General features: G+C 43.6%; 1 protein-coding gene across 4 annotated transcripts in view; it reads right to left on the bottom strand.

The window, feature by feature from the left end:
- YTHDC1 (YTH N6-methyladenosine RNA binding protein C1) overlaps nt 1-12,490 on the bottom strand; it is a 33,352-nt gene extending 20,862 nt beyond the window's left edge. For 3 of the 4 annotated variants that reach the window (XM_073340260.1, XM_073340257.1, XM_073340259.1), the window contains exons 1-7: nt 12,227-12,490; nt 4,581-4,682; nt 3,617-3,945; nt 3,125-3,482; nt 1,273-1,362; nt 756-809; nt 67-161 (exon numbers count right to left, since the gene is read on the bottom strand). In XM_073340260.1, coding sequence (XP_073196361.1) covers nt 67-161; nt 756-809; nt 1,273-1,362; nt 3,125-3,482; nt 3,617-3,945; nt 4,581-4,682; nt 12,227-12,254 — 1,056 coding nt within the window. In that variant the 5' untranslated portion in view covers nt 12,255-12,490. The remainder of the gene's footprint in view (nt 1-66; nt 162-755; nt 810-1,272; nt 1,363-3,124; nt 3,483-3,616; nt 3,946-4,580; nt 4,683-12,226) is intronic. The other variant, XM_073340258.1, reaches the window with a different exon arrangement.
- Between the last annotated feature and the right edge of the window lie 7,127 nt (nt 12,491-19,617).

The following is a 19,617-nucleotide window of genomic DNA, read 5'->3' as shown; positions in this document are numbered from 1 at the left end:
GTGTCAGTCCCTTTCTGTACAAAGTTTCGTGATAAAAAAATCAGTTTCAAGAAAAGTTTGACGTACCTTAGCTTTGGCAAGTGAAACATTTTCATGGTTGTTACTCTTGATGAGAAAAAATCTTGCATCTTGGAGAATATATTTAAGTTTACTGGTTTGGTCTGAAAAACAAAATTTTAAATAAGCTCAAGTTTAAACTTTTAAAAATTATTTCCACAAGGTAGCGGGTGTTTATTTTTAGCCCTCCCAACCCCTACCTAAATCAAGAGTTAAAACCTTCCACCCCCAGCTTCAACCTCGAAGACTATGCCAAAGAGCACGCAATGCCAAGCTTTTATTTAAAACAAATAAAATAAAATAAAAATTAAAACAAAGTAACTTCAGATAAAAATCAAACAAAGCCTAGTGATGTTCCGATATACTTGTATCCCAGCTTACAGCGCCAGAATAGGTGATGTGAACCATTTATGTCAGGCACTGTTGAATAGAGTATTGTTAAATACATTCTCCTTTTCAAGTAAAAGCATCTCATTGCTACTTTGCTGCTCCTGCAAGAAGCAAATAATTGACACTTTTTTGCACCTCTGATGACATGCAAAAATAAATCAGGATGGAGATGCATCACTGTTTACACTCACAAATCAAGTATTCAGATTGTTATATCGGAACATTACCACTTCGACATAACATAATGAATGGACAGAGACAATGGCTCGTGATGGGGCATGCATTAAAAATTCAAATTTAAATGATACCTTTTTGGACAGCACGAACGGAAGATGATAATTTCTCATGCTTCTTTTCTGAACCTGTGTTTAGCCAAAGTACATTTGTTCAGATTGAGCCTTGATAGAGATAAGATACAATTTCTACAGCCTTGTCACATACAATTTTCATTCATGACAAATTATTCTTCCTGGCGCGCACCCACACACACAAAAATACTGCTCAATGTGCACGAGTGTTTTGTTTTAGTTTTTTGGGTTGTTTTGGTTGTTGTTTTTTGTTTGAACAGTTTCCTACTCAGAAAACTAGTCACTGAATCATCATCTTCCAAGTTTTTTAAAAAAGTGAAAATTCCACTTAAGCAACAGAATAGCATTAAAGTAACAAGAAAGCCTACTTCCCCAAAATTATCCACACAGAACATGCCAAAAGTCAATACAAAATTAACAATTAAAAATTAAGCTGCATACCCCACAAATTTCTACAGCGTTCACATTTCAAGATTTGATATAAGTCAGCATGACAGGCAGTAAAAAGAAAAAATACCTGCATATGATTCTGATGCAGAACTTCCACTTCTATCAAAAACAATTGGAGAGATACCTCTAGCTCTCTTCCTTTCCTTCTTTTTCTCATCTAAAAATCCCAAAACAAAGATAAGGAGTACTGTAAATATCACACATGGAAGACAAGAATGGGATGAAAGTACTGGCAACAGATAAATGTGATTTGTGATAACTACAAGATCTAGGTTTCTGTCCTAAGGCCCCATCTCAAACATCATGTACCACGAGTATTTACCCCAATTTTCAGACTTGTAGTTCATGAGGGAAAGGTAAACAGCAAGAAATTTGCAAGTTCCATACAAAGTTTAAGATACAGAAGTGATTCACTAGGTTTGGGGCTGCTTTAGGTCTTCTCTCCAATGCTTTATAAATTTACGGTGACACCAAGTAGAAAAATTGTGTTGTGACCAGTGACACTGCTCCTTCATGCTACTCTGTATCCGAAAGCTCAGAAAAGTGATAACAGTAATAATAATAATAAAAAACCACTGGGGCACATTGTCAACAGGTCTCTTTTCCACTAAAAGTTAAATTATACCTCAACTTTTTTCCTGGGAATAAATTACAGCTTCTTTTATTTTTTAGGCTGTTCTCATTCTAACTCCAAATACCAAGGCTGGCCCACTTAACCTGTGTCTAAATTAATCAGGAGGACCAGCTATGAAGCTCTCAAAACAAGGAAGCTACATGACAGGAACCCTTTTTAGCAAGATAGTAAGCATGCTTCTCATCAAAACCAAACAATAAAGAAATGCCATGAAGTGATCTCTCTACTGAGCCAAATTATATTATATGATCTTTTTCAAGACTTCATCCAACCTTCCAAGTTAATCTATACCAAAAGAACCAAGTAATCAATAAATTTAGCAACACCCCATAAAAAGGGCTTCACTGAGTCTTAAATTCCAAGAGGAATTTAATATTAATGAAAATGAAACACTAGCAGAAAAAGCGAGAACCAGACATGGTGTGCAGGCAGTTGCCATGCTATTTTCTTGAGTCCCTATTTCCCGTTAGGCCTGGTCTACACTGGGGCGGGGTGGATCCACCTAAGATACGCAACTTCAGCTACGAGAATAGCGTAGCTGAAGTCGATGTATCTTAGATTGACTTAGAATCACTTACTTTGCGTCCTTGTGGCGCGGGATCGATGGCCGCCGCTACCCCGTCGACTCCGCTTCCGCCTCTTGCCCTAGTGGAGTTCCGGAGTCGACAGCAGAGCAATTGGGGATCGATTTATCACGTCTACACTAGACAATAGATCGATCACTACCCACCGATCCGGCAGGTAGTGTAGACGTGGCCTTATTCTGGTCCTGGACTCCTCATCATTCCAAGTTGTGTGGTGTTCTCTCAAATAAATGAGAGCACTACATGCATTTTTACTAAGACCAGCCATCTTATGTAGCTCTCACCTTTGGAGAAATTGCTAAGGCTATAGCCTCACTATTCCACACATCTAGATTTATATTGAACTTCTTGCCATTAACTTTAAATGATAAATCATAAGCGAATCTATAAAAGAAGTAGTGTCAAGTAGTACTGACTGCAGTAGCTTTAAGCCAAAGCCAAAGCCAGTTCATCTACAGCAATCTGATCCTAGTCTAGTGGAAAGTCATTATTTCCAGGCAAGCCTCAGTGCTAATGTTCCATTACATTGTTTTACTTACATTCACTAAAGAAAAAAAAAAAACCACACCACCTGATGACCAAAGTCAAAGCTAATCCTCACTAGTGCAAGCCAAAAATAAGAAGTCAAGTTTTAAATCTACTGATATTTCAAGTAAGTGAGAAAAACCAGATATCAAGTAGTATAATAAGAAGCAATCTACCTGAAGCATCCGAGCCGGAACCAGATCTGACTGACCCATCTGTGAAGGATGCGGATTCAGAATCAGAATCACTGGCTTCACTTCGTGTGTCATAGTCATTTCCTTCCTTCTGATCTCTCTCATCTTGTTCATATTCTTCTTCCTCCTCCTCCCCTTCTTCTTCTTCTACCTCTTCATCCTCCTCCCCTTCATCATCTTCCTCTTCTTCCATTCCTTCCTCCTCATTTTCTGTGTTCCCTTGCTCAGAGGAACCGCTGCTGCCAGTCTCATGTTCTGAGCCATATTCCTCAGAGTTCACCTCTTCTTTAGAAGAATGGCTGGATCTGCTCAGTCTTCGATCTACGTCGTGCCTAATTCTCTGATGTTCAAAGAGAAAATCAATCAGCAGTCATAGAACACATTGTCTGGATGCACAAAGTGCTTTAAGAGAATGCGCCTTATAAAAGCCTCAAACAATTGTTTTATTTCTAAGGCTGCAATAACTTTTACTACCTCAGAACCATCTGGTGTGGAAGACTTTGCCCTTCTGTCAACATCTCTTTTCCTCATGCAAGTCTTTTCAAGTTGTCCTTTATATGGTTCCCTTGAACTGCCGCTTGACATACGGGTCTTTCGATCATCTGGGCGCTTGTTTCTATCAGACCTCTGATATTCCTCATTCTTGTACTCCGACAGTGGCTTTCCTTTTGTACTCACCATTCTTTTATTATTGCTAACTGATGAACTAGGCGGCTTTGGCATCATTTGCCTTGATGAATGCATAGAAGGCTTCTGTCTTTTGCTTTCAGCACTTTCCATCCGGTCACTTTTTCTTTTTGATCCTTAAATGAAGACCAATAGAGACCAAGTTCAAAGTTATTTTACACATCAGATTAGAAGACTTCTTTTTACGTTTGATAATATTTCTCCTTAAAATCAGCTTTGTCTTAAAGTTGAGCACTCTTAAAAATAATTAACTCTTAAAATTAACTAACCTTTCAAAGCACTCTTAAAAATAATTAACCTTTCAATATTATAGCATTTTACAAATATTAAGTCCTTAACCTCCCAGTCACATTCATGTTTTCCATATTGAGAGACAGAGAAACTGATGCCGAAAGGCTAAGTGACAAGCGCAAGGCCAAACAAGTTACTAGCGAAGTTGGGACTCGAAAAAGAGGACTTCCTTCTTCCTACTCTTGTATTCAGTTTACTAGACCAAAAAATAATTGGTAAGATATCTGCTATATCTGCAGAAAACCCAGATTCACGGTGATCTTCAGATAAAGAGAAGCCCTACTTTATTATGTTTGTCCATAAAGTCAGAGATTACATTATAATGCAGTTGCACAAAAGCCGTTTGGGATTCCATTACCTGGGTTATGAATATTGTCACCTTGCTGATTTTAATCATCCTGCACTGTAAAATTTTGCTGTCTACTTTTTAGCAAGATATCTGAGTAGTAAAGCCACATACCCTTTTTCTCATTTTTATCTTGCTCACTATCAGGATTATACAGCTCATCATCTTGGTCTGGAGCATCAGTCAAAATGTCATCCAGAACATTCAGTTCACCATCTGAAAATAATATACATAAATTACAAATACTATTGACAATAATCCATTTTGAAGAAATTCTCTGAAACACTGTTTGTAACCAGCATTAGTTTTTATAATGTCATTAAATTTATGAATGCATTAACACAGCAATGAAACTTAACAGCTTTTCAATTTCCTCCTTGACTTTAGCTTCAAGTGTCAACAAAATTCAACATGAGAGTACTGTAAGGTGAGAGCATCAACCTTTATGAGGGTAAAAGTTCAGATCACTTCTGTGATATGGCTTCTGCCAAAAAGAGAAGGATTATGGGACTTGCAGTCCAAATGTCATGGGAACTGCATGCTAAACAACAAAAATTCCAGACCAAGGAAAGCAGCAAAGGGAGAACACAGAGATGATAGAACTTAATGACTCCGTCAAGGAGACTGGGGAAAGGCAGGAGGATTTATCCTGTCAAAGGGAAAGTGCTTAAGGAAAACACATGCAAAAGAAGCCTGGAGAGGAGCCAAAGACCTGTTTGAGAGCCCTACATGAAGAGGAGTAAAACCCTGCAAAAGAGGAAGTGTCTACTGAGACCCTGATGACGCTCTGGTCACAATTTGAACTCCATTAGCCAGGGGTCACAGACACTGGAGGCTTCCCTACCAGGGATACAGCCTTTTGCATCTGAAAGTTCTATAGGAACTAAGCAAGAAGGGAGGCTGTCTGAACAGAGTGAAACTAACAAAGTATCAAGGGGTCACTGGAAGCTGGGGTCAAGTTCCCAGCATGCAGCTTTCTCTATCCCATAACATCCATACCCCATAATTCACACTTTTATTTTAAAGAGAGATCCCACAAACCCACATGGCACTGTCCACCCTCTGACTGAAGGATGAAGTCTGCACAACTCTGTATAGACTCATAAACACTGCAAATACAGGATGCATGATTCTCCAGTATCAGAGATGCAGGAAGAACGACAACCATGGAGGACATGATGATTTTTTCGAGGACAGACTGCTGATGGACATAGTGAAAAACAATTCAAGGCTGTTGGTGGCATTCATGAAGCAGCTGCAGATGGCAGAGCACCAATTCTGGGCCCAAGAAATTAGCACTGACTGGTGGGATCACATCACAATGAAGGTTTGGGATGACTAGCAGTAGCTGCAGAACTCTAGGATGCAAAAGGCCACATTCCTGGATCTGTATGCAGAGCTCACCTCTCCAGTGGATGGAGAGCAAATGAGGCAGTTCGAAAGCGAACGATGATTGCGCTATGAAAGCTTGCAATGCCTGATTTTTACCGGTCAGTGGGAAATTACAGAGTTGGAAAATCCTCAGTGGGGGCGGTTTTCATGCAAGTGTGTAGGGCCATTAATCACGTCCTGCTAAGCAGGTCTGTGAGTCTCCACAACATGCAGGTCGTCACGGTTGAATTTGCAGCAATGGGGCTGCTGCACTGTGGTGGGACAAACAAACAGCACGCCTAGCCCTATTTTGGCACCACCACGTTGCCACAGCGTACATCAACAGAAAGGGCTTCTTTTCTGTAGTTTTGCAAGTCTTGGTGGATCACCTGGGATGTTTCACTGATATCAGTGTGGACTGGTCAGGGAAGGTGCATTATGCTCGCAACTTTAAGAATACAAGACTGTTCAGAGAGCAGCAAGCAGGGACATTCTTTCCTGACTGATGGATTACCACAGGCGATGCTGATATACCAGCAGTAATCCTGGAGGACCCAGTATACCACATGCTCCTCTGGCTCCTGAAGCCATATACCAGCCACCTTGACAACACCAAGGAAAGATTCAACTACCAGCTCAGCAGGTGCTGAATGACAGTTGTGCTTTTGAAAGCATATTGGCATTATTTATTCACTGAGATCCAATCTTGTGAGAGAAATACCCCAATAGTGATAGCTGCCTATTGTGTCCTGCATAATATTTGTGAGGCAAACGGGGAAAAGCTGCTGTCGGGGTAGAGAGAGGAGATGCAGCAACTGTCTGGGGAGTCTGAACTGCCAGACACAATGGCTATTAGAGGACCTCAATGTGGAGCTATGAAGTTGAGGGAGGCTTTGAAAGAGCACTTTAACAGTGTGATGTGACAGACTGTGCTCTAAGTGGCCCTGAAATTCTGGGGCCTGTTTAGAATTGTGTAGTGCTTGGTGTACATTTACACCCCCGTCATACAATGAACCAATAAATTATTCTGGTCTCCTCTACCTTTATACACTATTTCAGTTTCAGTGAAAGTGTATTATGCAGTGCTGGCTGTAGATTTATACATGACTAGGGTGTTTTCATGAACCTAAGAGATCTGTGGTGCTGTACATTTAAAAGTATTGAGTGCTCTGAGTTCTGCTATACATTCTGCAGAGCATGTGGTGAACGAATAAAGATGAGTATCTTCAAAAATAGAAATTTATTGACTAACAAAAGGAGTGAAAAAGTGCTAAAAAGGACAATACAATACAAATTTCCTACATAAATTAACCAAATGCAACTTTATATTTAGAATGACAAACAGTTTTGTCCATTTCAGTGCAGAAATGCAGTCAATTTTAGCAACACATATACCAGCCAGTCCCTTGAATGCAACAGTAAGTGACTGAGACATCCCTGATGCCTGCACTGCATCCGAAAGTATCTGGAAATATCTTGCCTCTTTCCCTTTGCAATATAAAGCTTGATAGACATCTCTGCCAGAAAGGACTAGATTTGCTGTACTCACTCATCCTCAGGAAGATATGAGTGCATTCTTGAAGGAAATGGTCTGGGGAAGGTTTTGGGGAAAGACTGTACAGTCCTACCAAATAATGTTGAGGACTTCAGTGTTTGAGGCAATCAGGAACCAAGCAGAATCAGAAGGGTCCTATTCTCCAAAACTAGCCTGTGTGTCTATTTCAGAAGATTCTGAACTGCACAAGAAACAGAGGTTTTGCTCCTTGGGGTTAAGAGGCTTGCAACTCTTCCATTTCTGAGGAAAAAGAAGCAACACATTCTGATTCTGTCCTTACCGGACACGTTTGAATCCAAACACATTAGTATAAGCCCTTGCCCTCTAGGGTAGGAGGGGTGGAAAATGAAAATATAGCCTAGCTTTGCTCTAGTATTTGAGACACCCTTTTGCCAAAGAAACTCCCTATGTCTTCAAGCTCTAGTTACTATGTATTAAAAGTCTGACAGAAGCACACACTTGTATCTATAGGCACCTATGCCCAAGACTGATGTTCTTGCTGCTGTTACCAACAAATGACATGAGAACCACATACCTAGTTGTGTAAACGCTAATAAAATCTGCCAGAATTCTTTGTGCTTTTCCACAAAGCTATAAGCCCTCTTCCATAGCTTGAGCTGCACTTTGTCCAGAAAGGACAGGTAGCTTACATCAAAATCTGTTGCCACTGTAGCCCAAGAAAACATTTTTCCAGGGACATCTTAGTACCTTAATTTTCAGTCCAGGGAAGTCAAGCAGCAAGTCTCAAATCTTAGCCCCGGCCATAGCTCACTGCCGTCAGGCTTGTGGTGAAGCAGCAGCATCCCCAAACAAGTATTTTTGCTTAAGTCACTTTAGCTATATCCACAGTCGAGTAAACGTGCTATCACAACTCCTTTACCAACTGGCTCAGAGCCGGGTGCAGGGGTATTGCAAACTTAAAGGATGATTGTTGCAAGGTTAGATCTTTCAGGAAACCCACAGGGCTGGACAGGAACCAAATGATAATTGGTGACTTTAGTCATCTATTCTAAAATGTGTGGAAAAGTTGATCTTCCAGTGGAGTTCCTTGTCTTTTTCCTCTGTGGATGTACATTTGGTCCTGAATCTCCAGTTTCCCGAGTAGCCAAAGAGCACTTCTTCTGTTCAACAGAGCTACCTCAATATGTATGTGAATGAGGGACAGCCAGCGCTGCCAAAGCAAGTGGTGACACCAGCTGTCCCAGTAAATTACAAGTAGTACCACGGATAAGAATCACCGCTAGCTCAGGTTGCATCAAGCCGTATTTCAGATACTCCTATGGCACCAAGCTTTCAACCGGCCCTAGTATAGGACGCTGCTTCGAAGCCCTGAGAACAGTTAAAAAGCCCATAATGTAATCAAAGCAATCTACATAAATCACATAATCAGCCTGTCTCCTAGGATATGCAAGCTCCCCCACCCCATGCAACCCTGCTATTCAGACAGTGATTGCTGCAGGCCTTGTGTGTAGTAACTGGTAGGCAGAGAATGAGCAATAATGGTTGTAAGTTGGGGTATATCCCTAGTCAAGCACCAAAAGGGTCATGTCTACACTAAAAAATTATGTTGACTTAAGTTACACTGACATACAGCCACCAGAGTTATGAAATCGCTTTTGCAGGTCCACACTACGCTCTGTCTGTCGGTGTTGCACGTCCTAACCAGGAGCATTTGCACCAATTTAACTGTCCGTGTGGGCCATCGTGGGATGGCTTCTGAAAGCCAGCAACACTCAATGTAAGCAACGCAGTGACTACATTGACACTGAGTCTACTTAAGCCAGGGGTAGGCAGACTTTTTGGCCCGAGGGCTACATCTGGTTATGGAAATTGTATGGCAGGCCATGAATGCTCATGGTTCCCAGCCAATGGGAGCTGCAGGGGCGGTGCCCAGGGCAGGGGCAGCGTGTGGAGCCCCTGGCTGCCCCTACACATAAGAGCCAGTGGGGGACATGCTGCTGCTTCCAGGATCCGTGCAGAGCCACAGCATCTGCGGAACAAGTCAAGGCCCAGACCCCGCTCCCCGACGGGAGTTCAAGGGCTGGATGCGGCCCTGGGGCCATAGTTTGCCCAGCCTTGACCTAAGTGCTATGAAATATTTTCTGTTATGAAAATAAACAGAAAATTTATTTTTTTTGTGGAGATATATTTTCAGAGCATCAAACTTACAACCACAGCGTTATTACAGTATACCCATGCATGACCGGCAGCTTAAAGGCCTGACTAAACTAATACTTTTTTAAAAAAAAATAATTCTTACATATGTTACCAATTGTGTATCAGAGCATTAAACCTAGAAAAAAAAATCAACACATTTGCTTTTTGCTCAGCACTGAACAGTAAAAAAATGAAATTAATCAATTTTTCTTTGCACTCATCATATAGTTGCTGTAACATTTGGTTTGCAAATGCTATGGGGAATATATAAAAGCTTGCATTTACAATTCCTAAACTGAGGGAATATATTAAACTGGCAATGTACCTTTTTACATACCATATCAGCAAGTACACATGCACACGGCAGTAAGCATCATCAGAGCACTAGGTACTATCATATTGCAGTATTGGTTCCAAAAGGCAGAAAGCAGATAGACAGACACCAGAGGAGATAGCACAACTGGAGACAAAGCTCACAATTCCCTTCTGATGTTTGAATGTGATGTATTAAGTAATACTAATATGCACACATAGCTATGCTCTCATTGTCATTACCATCACTATGTATACCCATGCTCATCCTTTGAACGACACTAAAGAAGTCAGAAAGAGAAAAGGCCTGTTACAGCATGCAGCTAGTTCTGCCAACCACGGGACTGTTCCCTGTGGTATACTGCTTATAAGAAAACCCCAAGAATTACAAACATCAGAATTCTGAACTGATCAGTCAACCACACACGTCATTTAGAACCAGAAGTAGGCAATCAGGCAGCAGCAGAGACAAAACAAACAAAAAACAAATATAGTACAGTACTGTGTTAAGCACTCAGGGAAAATAAAGGGAAAATTTAAAAGTAAAGATTTGATGAAGTAAGGAAACTGTTTCTGTGCTTGCTTCATTTAAATTAAGATGGTTCAAAGCAGCATTTTTCTTCCGCATAGTAAAGTTTCAAAGCTGTATTAAGTCACTGTTTAGTTGTAAATTTTTGACATAACCAAATTGTTTTGTTCAGCGTTATGTGTATTTCAGGGTTATGAACAACCTCCATTCCCAAACTGTTCATAACTCTGAGGTTCTACTGTACTACTTTGGCTGAGTACAGTTTGAGATGTCCAACCTAAGTAATGTAATACTTTGGCCTACCTTTGGTGGTTGGGTTTAAGTATGAGGGTACTGTTGGTGGCCTGTGATATATAGGACATGAGACTAGACAAGGAATTCTCAAACGGAGGTCACCGGTTATTACCTGGCGGTGTCACAAAACGGCAGCCCACATTAAATTAAAAAACCCTGTTTTAATTTATAAGGGGGGGGGGTGTCACACTCAGAGTCTTGCTGTTTGAAAAGGGCTGTTGCCTCTACAAAAAGTTTGAGAACCACTGGAGTAGATGATCTGGTGGTCTCAAACTCTAAAGACTCTACTGAGGTTTCTACCATTTCCCTGATATTTAGTACATTTCCCCCTCTTTCAGTAATTTCAGTATATTTCTCTGTGGTGCTGCAAGCCACCTTAAGGAGAGCTACAAAACCTATAAATATAAGAAGTCATCTCTAAGTTGTTACATGAAGGGGCCTCACAGCAGCTGTAGCTCCTATGTTGGAATCTCTGCACACAAGAAACCACACCAGAGAAAAAGAGAGCCCTGAACAAGGGCATGCAGACCAGCTGCCGCTCCCCACCTCTAAAGCATCACAGCACGATGGGGTAATCTGACAGGCATACAAAGCCAATAAGTGGTACGAAGCTTAAAAGTAGTGGCTATTCCCCCCTCACAGCAGTAACATGTTATATAAGTCTAACAGAACAAATTATGTATACAGCCCGCCCAAAGGTTTAACAGATGGATCTACATCCAGTTCCTTCATCCCGATCATACAGTTGACGCTTCAGAAGAAAATTAGGAAAGATTTTTGTAATTAGTTTCATTTATTCTGGTAAAACCAAAAAGAGATTTTCCACATCCCTCCCCTCCACCCCCGTAGGGCAGCTGACCCCTCTCCCAGCCATTCCCCCCCACATCCCTTCTGCCCCTGCAGGGCAGCTGAGTGCCCTCCGCCCCTGGCCCCCCACATCTCCCCCATCCCCCACAGGGCAGCTGAGCCCCCTCCAGCCATTCACCCCCACATCCCCTCCACCCGCGCAGGGCAGCTAACCCCCTCCAACCCCCACATCCGCTCCCCCCCAGCCCCCCCACATCCCCCCCGTCCCGCAGGGCAGCTGATCCAGCCCCCCAGATCCCCCCCGTCCCGCACGGCAGCTGATCCAGCCCCCCAGATCCCCCCCGTCCCGCAGGGCAGCTGATCCAGCCCCCCCAGATCCCCCCCGTCCCGCAGGGCAGCTGATCCAACCCTCCCAGCCCCCCAGATCCCCCCCGTCCCGCACGGCAGCTGATCCAACCCTCCCAGCCCCCCAGATCCCCCCGTCCCGCAAGGCAGCTGATCCAGCCCCCCAGATCCCCCCCGTCCCGCAAGGCAGCTGATCCAGCCCCCCCAGATCCCCCCCGTCCCGCACGGCAGCTGATCCAGCCCCCCCACATCCGCTCCACCCCCGCAAGGCAGCTGACCCAGTCCCCCCAGCCAGTCCCCCAAACCGCCCACCCCCTTGCCGTGAGGGCCCCCCTCCCCGACACAGGGCAGTGCGGAGCACGGCTGTCCCGCCCCAGCGAGGCCCGCTACCTTTCTCCTCCCGGCTGTCCGCCGCCATCCCGCCGCCGCCGCCTCCCCTCAGGGGCCGGCCGCCTCGCGCTCTGCTCACAGCGCCGGCGAGGCGGGACGCTGGGGGGCGGGGCGGGGCGCGCGGCCGCGCGGAAGAGGCGGGCGCGGAAAGGAGCAGGGCTGCGGGGTCTCGTTGCGGGCCGGGCCGCCGAGCGTCTGGCTGGAGAGCCCCTAAGATGGAGGCTGCTTCCTGCGTGCAACAATCCCCCTCCCACAATGCACCGCTTTGTTTACGCTTCTGGCGTCATAATGCAGACTGCGTCTGACCTCATCGCGCAGAGTCCGCCCGGAAGGGCTCCGAGTAGATCAGGTGGGGGCAGGCCGTGTCACGTGACTCCGCAGGGCGCCCTCGGCCGCCGCCATCTTGCGCCTGGGCGGGGTCAGCGGCCCGCCTTGCCCGGCGCTCCCCGCCATAGAGGACCCGGAGCGGCTCCTCGGGGAGCTGCTGGGCCGGGGGCAGGAGCAGTGGGGCGAGCGCGGCGGCGGCGCTGGTTGGCTGGGCCGGACGTGCCGCGGGGGGCAGCGCAGAGGGCGTTAGCGCGCCGGAGCCGGCCCGCCCCAGTCCCCGGGGGTGGCCGCCCCTGGCTGCGCAGCCCCCACATCCCCCAGAAATGGGCTTTAGCCCCCTCCCGTCCAAGGCCCAGCGGGCTCCCCGGCCTTGGTAGAGCTGCTCCGGGTGGGTGGGTGCGTGGGGGGGGGGGACCAGGCGGCGAGGGTGAGAAGCCAGGACGGGGGTGGGGGGTATTAGGTGCCTATATAAGAAAAAGTCCCCCCCCCCCCAAGTCGGGACTGTCCCTATAAAAGGGGGACATCTCGTCACCCTACTGGCCGCGCCACGGTGCCAGGCGGGATTTTGCAGACGTTAAGGGTGCGCGCAGAATTCCCGCCCCCCAGTAATGGGCTGCAGAGAGGTTGGCCGCCATGGGGCTGCTGGGCCCGGCAGAGGCCAGCTCACAGATAGAGGGTAAGGCCAGGGGGAGGGAATTGGAGGGTTCCCTGAAGCTGCCGTTCCCAGCACATCCTGGAGGAAGGAGGTGGCGGCGCGCAGGAAACTGTGCAAGCTTGGGACCCAGCATCAGGCTGTTTTTCCTTCTGGATCCCTGGGCTCTAGCAGGGTAGAGGCTGGGGCTGGGGGTTCCCACAGCTGGCGTCTGGCAGGAGAGGCGATCTGGGCTGGGGGTGTGTGGCTGGGCTTTGGGGAAAAGGGGGGGGGGTGTAAGTGTCTGATGAGCACACACACCCCCCCCCAGCTGGGATCTGGGGGGTTGAGGAGGCAGAGAAGCAGGAACTAAGTTGCCTTAGGGGTTTCTTTAATTCTCTATTCCTGGGGGAATTTTTGTTCGTGTCTGTTGTTACAGACATACTTGCTGACAGGTATTTTGAAATAAATTACCAAAATAATTGAAACTGGTGTGATTATATAGTGTTATTTTGACAAAATTTGCAGAATTTTAAAATATTGTGTGCAGAATTTTTAATTTTTTGGTGCAGAATTCCCCCTGGAGTATAGAGCACAGGGTACTGCTCCATCATAAGGTGGGGCTGGGTAGGTTGCATGGACAGGCCTAGGCAGGCTGCTCCCCTCTCTGCGTCCTCGAGGGAAAGGTGAGAGAAGGAAACTGTAAGCTAAATAGCATAACAGCTGGTTAGAAATAAAACTCTTAAGTCAGTGGTTTTCAACTTGTGGGCCCTGGACACTTAGGGAATCCACAGACTAAGATTTCTAAAGGCGTCTGTACTGCCATTCAAAATTATTTAGGGTTCTGCAAATAAAAAAAAACGTGTTAAACCCCTGCTGTAAGTATTATTCAGAATGTTATAAAAAAGATTATACAACCTGCCCCTATACACACACTCCTTCCCTTAGTGAGCACCACTACCTTCAGGTGATTGTCTTCACCAACAGCTCTGTAATTTGATATGTCTAAACTGCAGTTAGACACCTGCGGCTGGCCCGTGCCAGCTGACTTGGGCTAAAGGGCTCTTTAATTACGGTGTAGATATTTGGGCTGGGGCTGGAGCCTGGCTCTAGGGTCTCTTTTTTGAGGTGGGAGGGTCCCAGAGCTCGGGCTGCCTCCTGAGCCTGAACATCTATGCTAAAATTAAGCAGCCCCACAGCCTGAGTCAGCTGGTATGAGCCAGCCACAGGTGTGTAATTGCAGTGTCGACATACCCTGAGTCACACCGTCATAGCCATACTGGCAGAGTCCCCTGGTGTAGATGCAATGTGTGCAGACAGGAGGATGTCGTCTTTTGGCATGGCTACATCACCTCCCTGAACGGTATTATCTAAGGTGACAGAAGGCAGCTTCTGTTGGCATATTTGTGTCTACACTGGAGGTTTTGTTGGCATAGCTATGTTGTCTAGTGGGTTTGATTTCCCTCCCCCCACCCCACACCTCTGACAGACATAGTTATGCCAGCAAAATGAGTCGGCTAATGTACGCTACTTCTGGAAAGTTTAGTAAGACCCATTAGTCCTCTACAAAGTTTCAGTGACATTTAAATAGCTTATCTCATTTAATCTTCTGCCAGGGATAGTAATGTCACAAATGCTGGGTTAATATGAATGAGGTTTATTACAGTAGTAATCCACCAAATCTAACTGCATTTCCAGAATCAGCAGCATTAGGCACTCACAGTCCCTAATGACAGCCTTATCTTTCAGTGGGAATTTAATTAATTAATGCGTTATTTTCCTCTCTCTTCCGTACTAAGGGAAGTAATAATATGTTAATTCAGTCTAAATGCCAGTTGTGTTGCTTATAATTATTTTCTATACCTGATGATGAGATGTATCAGCACTTACACATTTAGGGAAGAAGTTGCTGAAAGATTTAGTCTCATTGACTTCAGTGGAGCTATGCTAATTTACATCATCTGAGAATCTGGCTCATCAGCTTACATGGTGCTAAGCCTATTTACTCCAGCTAAGGATTTGGCCCATCATGTTTCTACTTATGTTAATAGCAATAATGACAGTAGAAAAGGAAGACTAAATAACCAAAATTATTCTTCTTACACCCTTACACCATAGGGTTTTTTTTATTATTTATTTATTACAGTAGTGCCTATGAGCCCCATTCACGGACCAGAACCCTATTGTGGTAGGCACTGCACAAACATGTCACAGAAAGATGGTCCCTGCCCCAAGGAGTTGATGTAAGTACTATCTGCTTCCTCCTTGCACAGAAAATCAAAAATGTACAGTACATTTGTTGCTATTAAACGCTTGACAACACAGTGGTCCAAATTTTCTGCTGAGAATGGGCAAAACTCCATTTAAGTCAATGGAGCGCTGTCCATTTACAGCAGCAGAGAATTTATCCGTATTTTGCAATATTCCAAATTCTGGATCCTTGATGTAAATTGGTGTAGCTCCATTGTAGTCATTGGGGTCAGATTCTCAGTTGGTGTAAATCAGCATAGCTCTACTGAAGTCAGTTTACACCAGCTGAGACTCTGGCCCTGTAAGTGCATTGTAGGAGAGGAAATGTCACAAACAGCAGTGTTATGAAGTGGCTGAAACTGTTAGGGTTGATTTAAAACCTCACTGAGATTGGTAGGTGTGAATACTCCCTTCAGTTAACGTAACTGTGAGGATAAGTTGATCAAAATCCTCCATCTAAGACAAAATGGTTATGTGAGCCTGCCCAGGACTTTTGGACTCTGTGGGCGGAGGGTTTTTTGCTGAGTTATTGTTTCAGGTAAGGATGTCTGTATGTGGGGAAAGGAGAACACAGAACCACAGAGAGGTCAGCATGAAGAAATCCAAGCAGAACTCTGTGAGCATGGCATGACCCTGATATAAACCTTGAGAGAAGTTCTGGGTCAGGGATGCTGGCTGAAAAGAAGTGTGAGCCTGTAAGTTTAAAAAAAATATTCCTTTTGTTTCTTGTTCCTTCCACCTTTGGAGAAGCAGGATTTTGTACATTCCTGGTAAATGAATAAGAATGAATAAAAGAAAATACCTAACTCCATAAACAATTTCGACTCCTATCTGAAATATCTCTAGGGCTCCAAACTTTGACAAGCTACTTGGATAAAAAAGGACAAAAAAAGCAACAATAATTTTGTCTGAACACAGTAATTTTCATGGTTCCAATTCCCCAGCTAATGTAACTGGTGTAACCCCATTCAACGTAGCTACACTGATTTATGACAGTAAGCATCTGGCTTCATATTTTCAGTGGTGATCACTGCAATTTTCATCATCGTTTTCTTTTGTCACATTTACAGTTGAATACTTAAATTTAAAAAGAAAGGCTGCTATGAATGCTGGCCCTTTGCTATCTCTTTTGGGGGTCTCTGTGGGTATGTCTACACTGCAATAAAAGACCCATGGAGAAAGCACAGCTGTGGCTGGCTGGAATTAGCTGATTCGGACTCATGCTGCGGGGCTAGAAATTGCAGTGTCAGCGTTCGGGCTCAGGCTGGAAGGGATGGGTCTCAGAGATGGCGTCCAGCCTGAGTCCAAACATCTACGCTGCAATTTTTAGCCCTGTAGCATGAGCCACTCAAGCCTGAGTCAATTGACCCAGACTCTGAGACTTGCCATGTTTTTAATTGAAGTGGAGATGAACCCTGATATGCATTTGGGGCCCTCTGCAGTTATGCCACGGGGTTGGGGAGATAGTGTCTCCTCCCTGGCACCTCTGTCAGGTATTTGCCTTATACTCCTCTGTGCACAAAGACCCGTGCTTGCAACAGTGCTAACTTTTCCACAGGTATTTACTAGGAAACCCACTTTGTCCCAAAATTTTGTGTCTGGCGCACTGTGTAAAATACGTCTTTGAAGCTCATAACACTTCCCAGAGATTACACTGATCATGTCTCCCACCTAGAGAAGTTACAAACAATCCCACAATGGCACATACATTTTGCATTTTTAATATAATGGACTCCAAAGCTACTTAAACTTAATTTAGTAAGGTTTTGCAAACACAGTGCAGGAAATTGCCATATCTGTCACAAATGCATTATATCCAGTTAATGGATATAATGGGTTGTCAAGCAATTAAATTAATTGTGATTAATTGCGCAATTAATCGCACTGTTAAACAATAATAGAATACCATTTATTTAAATATTTTTGGATGTTTTCTATATTTTCAAATATATTGATTTCAATTACAACACAGAATACAAAGTGTACAGTGCTCATTTTACATTTATTTTTGATAACAAATATTTGCACTGTAAAAAACAAAAGAAATAGTATTTTTCAATTCACCTAATAAAAGTACTGTAGTGCAATCTCTTTAGCATGAAAGTTTGAACTTACAAATATAGAATTATGTACAAAAGATAACTGCATTCAAAAATAAAACAATGTAAAACTTTAGAACCTACAAGTCCACTCAGTCCTACTTCAGCCAGTCGCTCAGACAAACAAGTTTGGCTACAGTTTGCATGAGATAATGCTGCCCACGTCTTGTTTACAATGTCACCTGAAAGTGAGAACAGGTGTTCACACGGCACTGTTGTCGGCGGCATCGCAAGATATTTACAAGCCAGATGTGCTAAAGATTCATATGTCCCCTTCATACTTCAGCCACCATTCCAGAGGACATGTGTCCATGCTGATGACGGGTTCTGCTCGATAACAATCCAAAGCAGAGCGGAGCGATGCATGTTCATTTTCATCATCTGAGTCAGATGCCACCACCAGAAGGTTGATTTTTTTTTTTGGTGGTTCGGGTTCTGTAGTTCCCGCATCGGAGTGTTGCTCTTTTAAGACATCTGAAAGCATGCTCCACACCTCATCCCTCTCAGATTTTTGACGGCACTTAAACCTTGTGTGGAGTGCTGTAGCTATCCTTAGAAATTTCACATTGGTACCTTCTTTGAGTTTTGTGAAATATGCAGTGAAAGTGTTCTTAAAATGAACATGTGCCGGGTCATCATCCGAGACTGCTATAGCATGAAATATATGGCAGAAGGTGGGTAAAACAGAGCCGAAGACATACAATTCTCCCCCCAAGGAGTTCAGTCACAAATTTAATTAACGCATTTTTTTTTAATGAGCATCATCAACATGGAAGCATGTCCTCTGGAATGGTGGCCGAAGCATGAAGGGGCATATGAATGTTTAGCGTATCTGGCATGTAAATACCTTGCAATGCTAGCTACAAAAGTGCCATGCGAATGCCAGTTATCACTTTCAGGTGACATTGTAAATAAGAAGCAGTCAGCAGTATCTCCCGTAAATGTCAACAAACTTGTTTGTCTTAGCAATTGGCTGAACAAGAAGTAGGACTGATTGGACTTGTAGGCTCTAAAGTTTTACATTGTTTTGTTTTTGAGTGCAGTTATGTAACAAAAAATCTACATTTGTAAGTTACACTTTCACGATACAGAGATTGCACTTCAGTACTTGTATGAGGTGAATTGAAAAATACTATTTCTTTTGTTTATCATCTTTACAGTGCAAATATTTGTAATAAAAATAATATTTTTGTACACTTTGTATTCTGTGTTGTAATAGAAATCAATATATTTGAAAATGTAGAAAAACATCCAAAAATATTCAATACATTTCAGTTGGTATTCTACTGTTTAACAGTGCGATTAATTGCGATTAACTTTTTAATCACAGTTATTTTTTTTGAGTTAATTGCGTGAGTTAACTGTGATTAATCGACAGCCCTAATTTTTACATATGTCCAATACAGATGATGTAATTTATTGAAGGCAGTATCAGTTTAGATTTGTTGCTTCTGAGGCAGATCTCCAGACTCTGGATGAGTTAAGTTCTATGTAGGTTGTCTCTAAGGGCTTGTCTGTGCATAAAAGCTTGGACGACTTTCTCCATATATTTCTCTCCGGAATAGTTAAAGTGGCACAACTCCCTAGTGTGGCTGCAGTTATATCAAGATAAAAGTGTGGTTTATTTCTATACAGGAAATGGAACAACTATACCAATATAAAGCACCTTGATTCTGGTATAACTGCCTCCACACTAGGGCTTTTACTGGTATAATTATTTTGTTTAAAAAAACCCCACACACACCCCAAGCAAAATAGTTATACTGGTAGCAGGCCTATGTCTATCTTCCAAATAAACTAAAAGTGTGTTGGGATTTTCTATATTTTACTAATAAGGTGACTTGGATTTTAGAAGTTCAAGGAAAGCTTAGAGAAATACAAACTCTCTAAAGACAAGACCTATAATTTATGAGGAGATGTACGGAACAATCTAAAGGATTTGTACTCTCCATTTCTCTTTACAATTTTTCTCTGACATAGGTTGAATACCTCAGTCTTGAAAAGTAGAATAGGATCCCATCATTATATAAAAGTTTGTATTTGTTATGGTTTCAGAGTAGCAGCCATGTTAGTCTGTATCAGGC

Source organism: Lepidochelys kempii, chromosome 4 (genome assembly GCF_965140265.1).
Source record: "Lepidochelys kempii isolate rLepKem1 chromosome 4, rLepKem1.hap2, whole genome shotgun sequence".
NCBI lineage: Eukaryota > Metazoa > Chordata > Testudines > Cheloniidae > Lepidochelys > Lepidochelys kempii.
This window is presented reverse-complemented; position numbering and strand designations above follow the sequence as displayed.